Below are 16698 nucleotides of genomic sequence, written 5' to 3'. Positions count from 1 at the left end.
CTCGATGTGTGTCACTCTGCAACATTGAGGGCGTGGCCAATCACTGACAGGCCTGAGCTTTCTCTGTGAATGCCCCCAAGTCGACACACATGCGATGTATGTCACTCAGATGCGACGTGGGGGGGACATGGCCAAGCATGTTCTTAGTTAGAAGTCTACTTCTCCGGTAAGATTTTTAGAAATTTCACCATTAAATTGTCACATTCTGAAAACCGAAAAATTCTGAAAAACAGCTGATCCTGAGCATTTCGGATAAAGGATCTTGTACCTGTACAGTTTACTCAAGCATCGGGACCTTGAGATCTTGTTTGGATAATCTGAAATTCAGATAATCGATGTTCAGATAATCGAGGTTGCCCTGTAGATATCCCAAATAAAGTGCTTCCTATTGTGCTGCAGTCTTATTATCAAGACTGGGTGAGTGCATTGCCTTTCTGGGAATGTTCTGAGAGTTCAATTCCTCAGAATTCCTGTGTTGGCAAATGGATTCAACAAATATCTGCAATTAAGTGTCTAATAATGGGCCATGAGACTCTTGTCAATCATTTGAAAAACCCAACTGCTGGACTGATGCCCTTTAGAGAAGGAAACTGCTATCCTTACCTGGTCTGATTTATATGTGACTTCAGACCCACTGTAGTGTAGTTGACTCTTAACTGCCCTCTGAGCAATAAATTATGTACAATAATTCGTGTCAAGGTTGCAACAATAACTTGCTATATAAATGGGCTTTAACATTGTAAAGCATTCCAAAGCTTTTTCAGACCACCAGCACAAATTCCAGCCATTCATTGAGTGGGCTTCAGTTTAAAGTTATGACTTTACATCAGTGCAAAAATAGTATAACTGCCTTACTAAGTATGATCCTATTAATGACTGAAGTGCCTGTCTATGATCAAAAATTGGCAAGATTCCACATTGCATTGGGAATAAATAATAATTTTGCATGCACAATATAAGAACTTTATAGCTAAATGATATTAATCTCGGCTAGAGCCCCCGAAGTTGGAACCAGGAGTGTGTTACACTTCTCTGCCATTCAATTATTTTATATGAGACATATGTCTTTGTACTTCCCACTTGTGGGTTGCCAAATCTGAGCCAAATTACATGATAGTGGACAGCAGTGGATGTACCTGCAGGGTCAGTATGGTCCTACCACTCCTTTGCAAGGAAGATTTCCTGTCTTTGAAATCCGTCACTAATAGTTATTAGATTTCTATTGACACTTCTTCTTATTTCCACACATTGTTTTTGTTTTTAAAAATGCCAGAAGAACCCTGGAGAAGATAGACTAGTCTGCAGAACAACCAGCAATTAAGTCTCACAGTAAGATTGAATTGTGCTTTTCTTTGTCTTCCAAGAAGTCCCATTTGGCACAGTTATACTGCACTCGCTGTAATCCATAGCGTCTCATTGGTACGTAATAACCACCTGATGGCCATACTTATTCAGCCAAGTTTTAAAAGTGACTTAACGAAGAAGCCTTGGTTGCACTTGACTAGACTATTTCAAAAGATAGTTAAGGGGCAGGCAGCCACATGTCTCTGGATCTCGAGTCAGGTATAAGCTGGATCAGGTAAGGACAGTAGATTTCCTTCCAGATACATTTAACTCCAGACCCAAAGCAACGTGGTGACTCTTAACTACCCTCTGGGATGGGCAATAAATACTAATCTAGCCAGTGATGTTCTCATCCCTGTGAGTTAGCAAAAAAAAAGTGGCTTCTATGTCTATTAGTGATAGTTCCATGGCCTCCATTACTGAGACTAGTTTTCAATTGCAGATTTATTTATTAATTCCAATAGCTAGTAGGATTTGCACCTTGAACTTTAGCCTGAACCTGAGGATACCAGTCCAACAACATTACCACTACATCACTGTGTCCCTTGAGGCCAAGTCAGTTTTTGAAATGAGATTCTAGTTCAGCAAATTTTGAGGGTAGCCTCTGGAGCATTGAAAGTACCTGAGTGGGTCAACTTGTCAGTGATAATATGCTCTCTTAGTTCTTAATTTTTAAAATTTAGATTTAGCTTTCTGATTAGAAACTCAGTTGTTTCCTGGTTTAATAGAATCAAACAATGGACAGGAACAGAGTCAAGAAAGGCCATAACTTGTTGACTTGCTTTCTGTTCACAGCTATGTATCATTCTCTGCTTCAAAAATTCATCTTACTATCTCTTAAGAATTGTAATAATCCCTCCTGCAACCCTTCTGATGACAAAACATTCTACTTCTCATGATTTGAACCAGAGACTTCAACACATTTATTAACTTTTAATGGGAACTGTTGCTTAAATGTGTATTACATCTAAATCACATCTATAAAGACAAAGAAAGGTTATGTAAAATAAAAAAGTGGAGCTTTTCTTCAATGCTAAGGTATTTGACTTATAATTAAAGAATTATGTATTGCACCTTTGCTGTCTGTTTTACCTTTCTTTCCTGGCATAAGAAACAGTGTTGTGGTCTGCTGCATGGATATCAGGACTGGACAGAAGCATTTATTCCACCATCCTGCAACTGTAAAGATAAGCAGGCGTGTGTCATAACAGAAAATGGAAAATCTGTTTGGGCTCAGGTACTTTATATTGTGAAATTGACAGATATAAAAGAAACTTGCTTCAAGCTTTTAGTGTTGAACTTGAACTACTGCAAAATTTCTGTTGTACATTACATTTCAAATAGGTATTCATATTTTTAAATAACTTAAGATAAGTGTGCTCATCAAACTTTCAGTAACTACCTTTGTATGCCATGTCTTTGAATGGGTGACTTACGTAGAAATATATGGAATATCAATTGGTTGTTTATAAACAGATCTTATTCTTTGATTTTGTTTGTTAAGCAGCAAGTGATAGACAGAGCTAAGTAATCCCTCAAACAATAGATCAAATCTAAGCACTGTAGTCCTGCTAAATCCAGTCATAAATAACAGTGGGCAATTAAATAACTCACAGAAGGAGGAGGCTGCACAAATATCCCCATGCTCAAAGATGGAAAAGCCCAACACATCAGGGCAAATGATCAAGCTGAAACTCTTGCAACAATCTTCAGCTAGAAGTGCTGGAATGATCCATCTCAGCCTTCTCCAGTGGCCCCAGCATCGCAGATATCAGTATTTAGCCAATTTGATTCATTCCACATGATATCAAGTAACAGTTAGAGGCACTGGATACTGCAAATGTTATGGACCCTAACAGCAGTCCAGCAATAGTATTCAAGATTTGTGCTCCACATGTGCAACTCCCCTAGCCAAGCTCTTCCAATACAGGTACAACACTGGCATATACCTGAAAATGTGGAAAATTGCCCAGATATCTCCTGTATCCAAACAGCAGGACACATCCAACCCAGCCAATTAATGCCCCATCAGTTTAAAAGACCATAAGACATGGAAGCAGAAATTAGACCAATTCAGCCCATCAAAGTCTGCTCCGCCATTCAATCATGGCTGATAGGTTTGTCAACTGTATTCTCCCACTTTTTTCCCATAACCCTTGATCCCCTTGATACTCAAGAACTCTATCTTCGTCTTAAATATACTCAATAACTCAGCCTCTACAGCCTTATGTGACAATAAATTTTGTAGATTGGCTGCTGTGTGGCTGAAGAAGTTTCTTCTTATCTCCATTCTAAAAGGTCTTCCCTTTACTCTCGATCGTCAATAAACTGATGGAAGGTGTGGGGAACAATGTTATCATGCAGCACCTGCTCAGCAATAACCAGCTCAGTGATGCCCAGTTTGGGTTCTACCAGGGGCCACTCAGCTCCTGACCTCATTACATCATGGGTTCAAACATGGACAAAAGAGCTGAATTCCAGAGGTGAGGTGAGAGTGACAGCCCTTGGCATCAAGAAGCCCTTGCAAAATTGGAATCAGTGGGTATCAGGGGACAAATCCTCATACTTGGCATATAGCAAGATTGTTATTGTTGGAAGTCAGTTATCTCAGCTCCAGGACATCTCTGCAGGAGTTCTTCAAGGTAGAGTCCTAGGCCCAATCATCTTTATCTGTTTCATCAATGCCCATTCCTCCAGCATAAGATCAAAAGTGGGGATGTTCGACAATGATCACACAATGTTCAGCACCATTCATGGCTCCTCAGATACTGCAGCAGTCCAGGTTCAAATACAATAAGATCTGGACAATAATGAAGCTTGGGCTGACAAGTGGCAAGCAACATTTCCACCACAGAATAGCCAGGCAATGACAACCTCTAATAAGAAACAATCTGACCACTGCTCCTTAAAATTCAATGACGTTACCATCACTGAATTCCCATTATCAACACCCTGAGGGTTACCATTGACTGGAAACTCAACTGGACTCGCCACATAAACAGTGGCTATAAGAAAAGGTCAGAAAGTAGGAACACAGTGCCGAGTAACTCCCCATCTGACTCCCCAAAGCCTGTCCACCATTTACAAGGCGCTAGACAGGAGTGTGATTGAATACTCCCCACTTGCTTGGATGAGTGCGACTGAACGATACGCCAGAAGTTTGACACCATACAGGACAAAGCAACCCACTTGATTAACTCCAGATCTACAAGTATCCACTCCGTCCATCACCAATGCTCAGTGGCAGCTGTGTGTACTATCTACAAGATGAAATACAGAAATTCAACAAAGATCCTTAGACAGCACCTTTCGAACTGTTGACCACTTCCATCTAGAAGGGCAAGGGCAGCAAATGGAACACCACCACCTATGAGTTCTCCAAACAACTCAGCATCCTGACTTGGAAATGTATTGCAGTTCCTTCACTGTTGCTGAGTCTAAATCCTGGAATTCCCACCTTAAGGGTATTGTGGATCAGTCAACCCACATATGAGAGAGCTTCAGGTGGAGCAAGGAAAATGTTGCACAGCTCTCATGTTATACAAGCATTGAAAAAAGGAGCAGAAATGGGTCTTTTAGCTTCACCTTTCATTATGATCATGGCTGATTATCCAATTCAAGAGCCTATTTCTGCTTTGTCCCCCCCTATCCTTTGTCCCTTCACCCCAAGTGCTACATCCAACTCTTCTTGAAAGCATACAATGTTTTGACCTCGGCTGCTTTCTGTGGTAGTGAATTCTACAGGCTCCTCACTCACTGGGTGAAGATATTACTCCTCATCTCTAAATGGTTTACCCCTTATTTGTACAAAATTAAAAATCATACAACACCAGGTTGTAGTCCAACAGGTCTAATTGGAAGCACTAGTTTTTGGAGCGCTGCTCCTTATTTGTAGATTGTGATCCCTAGTTCTGGGCTTCCTTTTATCCAATCTTTTGGATATCCTTTGGTTACAGATAGCACATTGTTTCAACTGAAGACATCAGAGTATTGATGTTGTAACCCATCATTTCCTGTGCCTATGAGTGAAGTAAGAATATAAGCAAAACACAGACTAGATTAAAGGGAAAAGCCTCAGTCAATGTGGTATTGTCCCTGTTGTATAAGGGTTGGATATGTAACTGCTCACATTGGGTGAACTTGCATGAATCACAAAAAGCTAGAATACAAGAAAGGGGAGACACACCACACTCTGATGGGCTACAGCAGAAGGAAATAGATAAGAAGTCTTCCACTCTACTGGAAGATTTATTAGAATTTTTGAGGAGGTAACAAGCAGTATAGATAAGAGGAACAAGAAGATGTAATACATTTGGACTTCAAAAAGGTGTTCAATAAGGTATTACACATAATGATGCTTAGCGTCGGGTGTCATATTTTAGCGTAGATGCTTGATGAATTAACAGAAGGCAGATAGTTGGGAAAAGAGGAAGGGTCATTTTCAGGCCAACAAGCTGTAACTTGTAACTTGTGGAGTGCCACAGAAATTGGTATTGGAGTTACAATTATTTACAATATAAATCAATAACTCGGACAAGAGACATGAATGTGCTTATGGCAAGTTTGCAAAAGAGACCAGTTGTGAGGATGACACAGAGGAATATTGACAGGATATGTGAGTGGGTAAAAACTTGGCAGATGGTATATAATGGTGGGAAACTGAGAGTTTAACAGGTTTTAGCAGGTCTGCAAATTGCACTATTTGCAAGTTTACCCTCAACACTTATCCCTCTTTATTTTCTTTTCATTATCTTTCGGTTTTTAAAACTTTCCCAAGCCTCTGACTTAGAATGATCTTTCCCACATTGTACTTTCTGTTTTCCTTCAATTTGATAATAACCTTAACATCCCTGATTAATCATTGTTAGCTTAACCATTTCTAGAATCTATGTTCCTCATTCGAATATGTTTTTTGTGATCCCTGTATATTTTCCGAAATGTCTGCCATTGTTCCCCAACTGCCTTTGCAACTTAACTCCTTCAGAAGTCCACTCAAGCTAGCTCTGCCCTCATTCATTTGTAATTGCCCTTTTTTAAGTTTAGCATAGTTATTACAGACCCATGTTTCTCACTGTCAAACTGAATGCTCATGGTCCCTGTTTTCTAGGGGATCTTTTTACTCTGAGGTCAATTATTAAACCTACCTCATTACACATCATTGGATCCAAAATAACTTGATCTCTGGATTCAGAACATATTGTTCTCGGAAATTGTTCCAAATATAGTCTGAATTTTTCCTTGTCACTGCCTCAGTGAATCTGACTTTATTAATCTGCATGAAAATTAAAGTCATCCGTGATTAGTGTACTTTTTTTACATGACCTCATTATGTCTTTATTTATTCTCTGCTGTACTGGATAACTACTGTTTGGGGACTTATACACTACTCCTATCAGTGTTGTCTTGTCTTTTTGATCTTTCTTAACCTCCACCCATATGGCTTCTACATTTTCTAATGCAAGATCATTTCTTGCTATTGTTCTTATTCCAGCTCATACTAGCAACTTACCCAACTACCCTTCTTTTCCTTTCCCAGAACAATATGTTCTGAATCCAAAGATCAAGTTTTTTGGATCTGATGATGTGTAATGAGGTCCTTTGAAAAGTCATGTACCCCTGAATATTTCATTCCCAGTTTTGATTTCCTGGTATCTAATGGCTACAAGATCATACCCGTTTACCTCTATTTGTACCACTGTTTTACTTCAATTGTTCCACATGCTATTAGCATTCAAGTAAAGAGTCATTATTTTTTTCCTTTTCATTGTTTCTTTCCCCTTTGACCCAGTTTTTATATGTTCTAACACCCTGTCCCTTCCTGTCGTATTCTGGGTATCATTATCCAAATAGCTGCCCTCAAATGCTGCTATATCATTTTGGTTTGTGAAAGCCTAACCTATTTATCTGTTTTCAATACATCAGCCCCTCCATCCCAGGAATTAGTGTAGCGTATATCTTTTATACAGCCTCTAATGTTATTGTATCTTTTCTCAAATACGGGGACCAACACTCTACACATTACTCCATGCTAATACATTACTCACAATGCCCTGAGCACCTGTCTTATCTGATCATCTTTTATGCAGAACCTTATCGAATGCCTTCAGGAAACCCAAATCCTCTATATCTACTGGGTCCCTTTTATTAACTCTGCATGTTACATCCTCAAAAGCTTTAGCAAAATTGTCAAATCTGACTTCCCTTTCACAGAACTATTCTTTAAATAATGGGCTTTGCTTCATCTGACATTTCACACCCAATATTCATTTGCACTTCCCTGGATGCGTGCAGCTTCAATGGTGCTCAAGAAGCTCAACACTCTCCAGGAGAAACAACCTTATTTATTTGACATCTATCTTCCCCTTTCCTCTCTGCACAATAGCAGCAGTGTTTGCCAACTAGAAAAGCACAAAAATAACTCACCAATGTTCTTTTGCCAGCACCTTTCAAAACTGTGATATCTATTATGTAGGAAGATAGGAGCAACAGATGCATGGAAGTGCAAGATCCCCTTTGAAGTCACACAATGTCCTGAAATGACACAATATTTGCACTCTTTCATCATTGCTAGGTCAAAAAACCCCTCCCTTACAACACTATGGGTGCACTTGCACCCCAAGGAATGCAGCATTCACAAAGCAGCTCATCTTCACCTTCTCCTGTTTAACAAATTAAACAAAACTCAGCATCCTCCTCTCCCACCTAGAACTGCATTGAAGTACCAGCCTATTATTTGTATAAACCTTTTGTCCTTGAACCAATGACTTTCTAGTTATGGAGTGAGACTGCTATCATTGAGCCAAGGCTAGTATTAAAGCCAGAGAACTTGAAAATGGTTGAATGTGTCAAATCTCTAGTTCCAGGATGAGGCACTTAGAGAGCAGAGTGGGAATCAGTGTATTGTGTTATTGTCACATTCTTGGCTAAATAGAGATGGAGAGTGTTGTGTAGCATGCAAGAGTGAACAGTCCTCTTTGTATGCAATGTTACAAATTGACTGTGAGGCATTATGAGAAGCCTAGGGAATTAAGGCAGTGCTTTTAGTCTTAGATTCCTCCATTTGAAAGTAGGAATGAAAATTTGTGCTGCTACTGAGAAAATGCATTTATAAGGTAATAATTTAAGGCATCAATCTTAACTGACAGAGTATTTTGCCTAAAACTGGGGATAAAACCTGCAAGATGCAGCTAACTATGAGAAGGTGTCCCTCCATTGCATGAGGTCCATGATGATTCAACAGGAAGGTATTCCGCCTCCCCCTTCCCACACCATCTTCTCTCGTCTGAGATTATCTGTGAGGTTCCACCTTTTTTCCCCCCCCCTTTGTCAAAGCTTCAGTGGAAGATCAGTGTTAGTGCCTTAGAAATGGGAAGTAGGAGATCAGTGGAAAATTGTAGAAATGCTTTCCGTATAACTAATGTGCCAATCCATAATGTTGCTTTCACCTAATCTAATACTATGGACACACTTAACATTTTTAAAATTTTGTTTCTTTCCCCACTCTAGCCCTGTATCAGTGCCATTAATGACATATTGAAAGCAAACCTCATTTTAATAATTGGCATAGCCTTTGGACTGGCAGTGATTGAGGTAAAACAATGTCACGAATTCTTTCCCATTTCAGTAGATACATTGACCATTTTCTGTTATTAATTCTGCTGTGTTCTCTTTAGATCTTTGGATTGGCCTTCTCTATGATCCTGTATTGCCAAATCAAGAACAAGTGAAAACGAGAGTTTTCTTCAGTCAGTGCATTAGTTCATTACAGATATTTTGTCTTGGGCATATGACTCATTCTTGTGCTTAAATTGTAGTTTTGAAATTCTGATTAATTTGATTTAAACCTAGAATGTAACTCAGCCATTTGTGCTCCTCATTATATCCTGTTGGTTTACTATATGTGCATGTACAGATGCATCTTGCCATCTTGCAAAATGGCGTTACAGTTGAAAGTGAGGCCATTCACTTTGTCTTATTTGCATGCTGAGCGATTGTGAAGTGAACAGAACTTGCAGCCCTTAGGTTTAGTGTGCTCTTAAAAACCAATTTCCTTGTAATGTTGAATTCTTCCACAGCGATGAAGCTGTATTTGAGTCAAATAAAAGTTTACTGTAGCAGATAAAAACTGCTTATGAAATAATTGATCAAAAGGTGAGAGACTCTTTGAAGAATGGGTGAGGGAGGGGTGGAATGGTCTATGCCAGGAACATGAAAGAGGTCCAACACTTTGGTAGACTGTCATGCATCAAACAGAAAACAAAATGTGGGCTGTGAACGAGGCTGTAACTTAGTAGTAGAGTAATGGTGGAAGGATGCTTCTCTGACCAGAAATCTCTGACTAGTGGTGTTTCGCAGGGATCAGTGCTGGGATGCCTGGTGTTTGTAATATGTCAATGAGTTGGAGGTGAATATAGGTGGCCTAGTCAGTAAGTTTGCAGATGGCACAAAGATTGGGGAGCTGCGGATAGTGAGAAGGATTGCCAGAGGATTAGGCAGTATATAGATAGGTTAGATACTTGGGCGTAGAAATGGCATGTGGAATTTAATCTGGACAAATGCGGCACGGTGGCACAGTGGTTAGCACTGCTGCCTCGCAGCGCCAGAGACCCGGGTTCAATTCCCGCCTCAGGCGACTGACTGTGTGGAGTTTGCACGTTCTCCCCGTGTCTGCGTGGGTTTCCTCCGGGTGCTCCGGTTTCCTCCCACAGTCACAAAGATGTGCAGGTCAGGTGAATTGGCCATGCTAAATTGCCCGTAGTGTTAGGTAAGGGGGAAATGTAGGGGTATGGGTGGGTTACGCTTCGGCGGGTCGGTGTGGACTTGTTGGGCCGAAGGGCCTGTTTCCACACTGTAAAGTAATCTAAAGTAATCTAAAGTAATCTAATCTAAAAAAAAAATGCGAGGTGATTTTATTTTGGACGATCTAATGGAGGAGGGATGTGGCAGTAAATGACAGAGCCCTTGGTAGCATCAATATACAAATGGATCTAGGTGTTACAGATCCATGGTTGGCTGAAAGTGGAAACACAAGTGGACAAAATGATCAAGAAGGCATACAGCATGTTTGCCTTCATTGGACGGAGTATGGAGCATTAAAAAAATTGGCAAGTCACATTTCAGCTTTATAGAACTTTAGTTAGGCCACATTTGGGATAATGTGTACAGTTCTGGTCGCCATACAACAGAAAGGATGTGGAGGCTTTGGAGAGGATACAGGATGTTGTCTGGTTTGGAGGGTATTAGCTATGAGGAGAGTTTGGACAAACCTGGTTTGTTTTCACTTGACCGTCAATGGATGACCCGTGACCTGATAGAAGTTTACAAAATTGTCAGAGGCATGGATAGAATGGATAGTCAGAGCCTTTTTCCCAGGGCAGAAATGTCAATTTCCAGGGATCATAGGTTTAAGATAAAAAGGTGTAAATTTAAAGATGTGAGAGGCAAGTGTTTTACACAGAGGGTGGTAAGCGCTTGGAATGCACTGCTGGTGGAGTTGGTCAAGGCAGATACAATAGCAATGTTTAAGAGACATGTATGAATATGCAGGAACAGAAAGATGTGAACCACATAGAGGCAAAGGTTTTTAGTTGAGAAAGGCATGATGTTTTGGTGCAGTCGTGGTGGGATGAAGGGCTATTCCTGTGCTATATTGCTCTTTTGGTCTAAGTGTTTTGCATTACTGTCACATAATATATTACTCCTCACTGACTCTAGAGGACCAGAACATGCTTCAGTTCATCAGGATATAGAGCTGAATTAATATTGATGTGAAATTTGCAGAAAGAACAATTAAGTTATTAGTGCTCACTCTTCAGTAAATTAGGCAGAAATTTCCTGCGTCTACACATGCACTTGAACACAGAGATCAGTTGGTTGCTGCCTGAGTTGCCTTGCTCCTTCCTAAGCATTCTTATATCTCACTGAAGGGCTCAGCATTCATGTACACACAAGATGTGATCCTTAACCACTAAACATGTCAGAAGCAGGTAACTTGTCCATTCAAGTGGAAACTAATTTTTAATAGCATATTATTAATAAATTACTACCAGGCAGCCCCTCTAGAACTGAAAATTTATTTCTTAAAAAAATTTTAGTCTCATTCCTTAAGATTTACTTTCTTACACTTTCAGCAGAATAACTTGCAAACCTTTTCTCTGAAAAATATTTCTAGTTTAATGAGCCATCGTTTGGTGATTAGAGTCTCACTAGAACACAACTGGTGTCTGGACAACTTTTAGTAAGTTTTTTGGAATAGGAAACAAGCCCAATTTGATGTCCCCCCAGTTGAGGACAATTGAATTTGTACTGATGGGGATTTTTAGAAAACATTTTGTTGGACACCGTTTAAGTGGAAACTGTTATATTTGGAAAAAGCTGACTATTTTAGGTATGGCAACTGTTTTGTAATTGGTTTTAAGACTGAAGAGCAAGGCAAAATGGTTAAAATCGGTTTGTGGCATTTCCATGGCTGCCGCTTGTGTATTTGTAGTGATTTAATGATAAATGAGCCAAAGCTTATATGACTACTTTTTGAGGAAGTTAAAAATGAATAGGTGTCTGTGCATTGTGGATTGTAAATTTTAAATGGGTTTATAATCACTGGAATTACAGATTTACTTTTGTAAGTAATAAGAAAAATATATAAACTGAGCATGGATATTGTATGTGAAATGTACTGGTGTGAATAGTTTTTATTCCAATATTATTTATCAGTTAAAAGGAACAACCTGAGGATGCTGGAAATCTGAAACCAGAACAGTAATTGCTGAAAAAACACAATAGGTCTGGCAGTGTTGGTGGAGAGAAAGCAGACCTTTCTGAAGAATGGTCACTGAACCTGAAACATCACCTCTGCTTTCACAGCAGTGTTCTTGACTCTCAAATACCCTTGGGGCGCTTAGGAATGGACAAGGAATGCTGGCTTAGCCAGTGTGCTTGCATCCTGTGAATGAGAAATAACAATGTTACATCCGTTTGTTACAAATGAGAGAGAATATAATCATAATTCAACTGGTAGCATTTTAATGGGGTGAAAGAATAGAGAAATTTAAAAGAATAATTACAACTGAGAATGAACAGTCAAAAAATAATTCCCTGGTTGATGAATCAAGGAGGCAAATTTCGAGAAGAATGTTATTAAAACAGCGAAATAACTAATGCATATAATTATCAAAGCTTTAGTTTATTCTGATGTTTGAGAAGCCCCTGGAAGAAAAATGGAAAATAATGCAAAAAAATGGGATTTAAATAAATATTAATAACGGGGATAATTAATATTGATATTAATGTTAATATTAATTATGATTAATGGGGATAATTACCTCTTGTGCTGGTTTATTTTCTTTCACAATAATGTACATTGCAGATTTGTGAATGTAAATATTTTAATTTTAAACTGCTGGGGCTGTATTTCCCGCACAATTTCATTTATTAATGTTTTATTGATTGTGCTAACTTTAATCTTCATACGGAAGCCCTGACCACACTTTTCTTTTTTAGTGTGTGTGCTTTCCAAAAGAAAAATCTGAGCTCTCTTCTGCAAATCAATTATCATCCAGATTTCTGGTACAAAGCTAGTTTTCTTCCTAATGTTTTGCAGTTTGAACACCAGTGCTTGGTACTGCAAGTCTCCTTAATGATGATAATGCTGAATGAAATAGAGCAATTTCTAACTACACAATGGACAATATTTGCTTTGCAATCAGCCTTTTGAAATATTGCCAGATTTGTGACCCATAGTTGCAACATTTTTCAGTGCGGGTGGTTTGATTGGTTTTACCACAAGTTTTAACAATATATAAACGAACAAGCACTTTATACTTGAAACGATTGTCATTTATTTCAATCAAGTAGAGCAGTAATTATGTTTGTTTTCATGAGTGATCGAACTGTTTCTTTTACAAAAACAATTTTATTTTGCAATTTTATGATTGTTACTGTTATATAGTTAGAATGAATACATATTGGGTAATTTTGTTCTAGGTATGCTGGTCATTCGTGCAACAGTCAAAGGGCCAGGAAACTCACATTATATTATCTTCAAAAATTACTATCTTGGGTCAATTTTATGACTAAACTGTTATCTCTGAAAATTTGCGTGAAACATTCACATTTGAAAATGAAGAAAATAAAGTGTTGTGTTTGAGCAAATAAGAGGGCTATTGAAATCTGGAGTCATAGAGATGTACAACAAAGAAACAGACCCTTTGTTCCTACTCATTCATGCTGACCAGATATCCTACTAATCTAGTTCCATGTGCCACCACTTGGCCCATATACCTCCAAACCCTTCCTATTCATAAACCCATCCAGATGCCTTTTAAATGTTGTAATTGTGCCAGGATCCACCACATTCTCTGGCAGCTCATCCATACCTGCACACCACCCTCTGTGTGAAAAGTTGCACCTTGTGTCCCTTTTAAATCTTTCCCCTATCATCCTAAACCTATACCCTCTAGTTCTGGACTCCCCCACCCTGGAGAAAATACCTTGTTTATTTACCCTATCCATGCCCCTCATGATTTTATAAGCTTCTATAAATTCAACCCTCAGCCTCTGATGCTCCAGGGAAAATAGCGCTAGCTTTTCCTATAGCTCAAACCCTCCAACCCTGGCAACATCCTTGTAAATAATTTCTCAACTCTTCCAAGTTTCACAACATCCTTCCTATAGAAGGGAGGCCAGAATTGCACGCAATAATCCAACAGTGACCTGACCAATGTCCTGCACAGCCGCAACATGACCTCCCAACTCCTATAGTCAAATCTTTGACCTTCTGGATCACCAGGAACAATGAGGCAGAAAATACAATACTTAAGAAGAGAATTGGACCGATATTTGAAAATAGACTGTAAGACATTGGAGGCAAATATTGTACATTGTAGTACACAAGTCAACCTATTGAAGCTTGAAAATTCCTTCCTTAAATGGACATTGACTTTTGTGCCAAGTAGATACTGAGCTTTCATGGTTGGTTGAAGTGGTTACGTTTTCAAATTTTAGAAAAGCCACTAATCAATTTTTTTTTAACAAAGCCACGAACTCTAAATCATATCAAGTTTTATTTAATGAAATAATTCAACAAATCAATTTGAACTACAGTCATAGTGTGTTTACCATCTTCAGTGTAAAATGTTTATCAAATTCATCAAGAGTTATTTTGGCTATTGCATCATCAGAGCAATCATACTCCAGGTCAAATGTGGAACTTCAACTTCATAATCATCCCTCCACAGCAAATCGCCATCCATTGAATTAGATTTTTTTTGAACAATCTGATGAGAGTTTACGTACTAATCTGATGAGAGTTACCACATTTTGATGAGGCAACCGCATGAACCATGAAGTGGGGCAGCATACTAATTGCAACACTTTGTGGAGTTTCATTCTCCACCAGCCATCCATCCAACCTGTGGGCATGAACATGTTTATTAAATGATTTGTTAAGGCACACATCTGAATGTTGAATTATGAATGTTAGAACTCCTGGTAAAATTATTTTTTTTCTAGCAGGTGAATTCTGATCATGTCCCATACTAATATGATAAAGTTGACACTGGGACACACATTTCACACATCAAGCCAACCATTGTCATGAACAAGCCCAAAATCTCCTGCAGTAAATTTGATTTCTGTTGTGGTTTTCTGTTTGATTGCTGCTATAGATATTAATTTTATTCTGTCGACTATGCAGGCTAATGCCACAGTGAATTAATAGTTCATTATTACTAAACTACTTTTCTAAATTAATCTTCCTGTGCCCTTTGAGTTTTTACAAGAACTGAATTTGAAACTTTCCACTTCACAATTCAGTTGCTGGCATATTGAAATTCCTCAGTGTTTGATCCATGTTGCTGATCTGACAATGATTAACTTGTACTTTTAGGACAAGGTTTCTTTGCAGATTTCTGAGTAATCTTTGTCTTAATCTGCACCACTAAACATTTTTGTTCCATAAAGCTATACCAACCAGCAGTTGCTATGAAATGTTACTGAAGACCAGATTTGATTTGTCCCACAGTGTGTATGTTTGCATTGTATTTCCAGTGATGATGCAAACATTGCCATGATTTGTAAGGACCCATTCTCATGATTCCTTGTCAAGATCAAGCTAGTGGTGGTCCCTGACCTCTTGATTTGATTTTATCTGATCATGGGCATTTTCTTCAAGGCTGGTTCCTCCTTCGATTCCCACATTCGTTTTAGCCAGCACTGAATTGCCTAGCTGAAATACAATTAGTTGATGAGTTAGCGATGAGTTCCAAATTTTAGCCCAAAATCAGGTTTTTACTCTGTAGACTAGTTCTGCATTATGGCACTGATTAAACTGGGGTCATCCTATACACCAGGTTGACTTCTTATGCAACAATCCACAGCACATGGAATTGATTTAAAGTGAAAGGATTTACATTTGACAAAGGTGCAGTAGGCTAAATGATCACTTATGCTCTAAATTCTACCATTCTAAGCAATGGTGCCTTGGTAAACTGTAACCGAATGTGCATCATTTGTAAACATTGCCTAGCTTTTACCTATTTCATAATTATGATTTTAAACCAAACCTGCTCAAAATCAATAACCATTGGCTGTAGATTGACCAGCTGACCACTCTCTTGGATGTTGCACAGAAACTTGCTCATTTAGGTGTGCAAAGCAATCCTATCATTTGTTTGGGGACTGGCTTAAACTACTTGAAAATCAAATTGTCAATATTTGGATGGAAACACTCCTGCCGATCAAAGCATTTTATTCTCTAAGGTTGTGGAATAAATAGAGTCATAGAGATGTACAGGACTGAAACAGACCTTTTGGTTCAACTCGTCCACGCCGACCAGATATCCTAACCTAATCAAATCCCATTTGCCAGCAATTGGCCCATATCCCTTTAAACCCTTCCTATTTATATACCCATCCAGATGCCTTTTAAATGTTGCAATTGTACCACTTCCTCTGGCAGCTTATTCCATACACACACAACCCTCTGCGTGAAAAGGTTGCCCCTTACTTACCTTGTAAATTTTTCCCCTCTCACCCTAAAGCTATGCCCTCTAGTTCTGGACTGCTCCAACCCAGAAAAAAGAGCTAGTCTATTTACCCTATCATGGCCCTCATGATTTTATAATTTTCTATAAGGTCACCCATCAGCCTCCGACGCTCCAGGGAAAACAGCCACAGCCTATTAAACCTTTCCCTAAAGCTCAAATCCTCCAACCCTGACAACATCCTTGTAAATCTTTTCTGAACCCTTTCAAGTTTCACAACATTCCTCCAACAGGAAGGAAACCAGAATTGCACACAATATTCCAAAAGTGGCCTAACCAATGTCCTGTACAGCCGCACCATGACCTCCCAACT

General features: G+C 39.0%; 1 protein-coding gene across 1 annotated transcript in view; it reads left to right on the top strand.

Annotated features, from left to right (window-relative positions):
* LOC122559760 (tetraspanin-8-like) overlaps positions 1-9898 on the top strand; it is a 33707-nt gene extending 23809 nt beyond the window's left edge. Inside the window, exons 6-8 of the mRNA XM_043709741.2 lie at positions 2456-2581; positions 8851-8934; positions 9018-9898. Of these exons, the coding sequence (XP_043565676.1) occupies positions 2456-2581; positions 8851-8934; positions 9018-9071 (264 nt within the window). The 3' untranslated portion in view covers positions 9072-9898. The remainder of the gene's footprint in view (positions 1-2455; positions 2582-8850; positions 8935-9017) is intronic.
* The last annotated feature ends 6800 nt before the right edge of the window (positions 9899-16698 follow it).

Source organism: Chiloscyllium plagiosum, unplaced genomic scaffold, assembly GCF_037043375.1.
Source record: "Chiloscyllium plagiosum isolate Xiang-an unplaced genomic scaffold, Cpla_swu_hap1 HiC_scaffold_19, whole genome shotgun sequence".
Taxonomy (NCBI): Eukaryota; Metazoa; Chordata; class Chondrichthyes; order Orectolobiformes; family Hemiscylliidae; genus Chiloscyllium; species Chiloscyllium plagiosum.
Note: the sequence above shows the minus strand (reverse complement) of the source record. Positions and strands in the feature narration are given on the sequence as shown.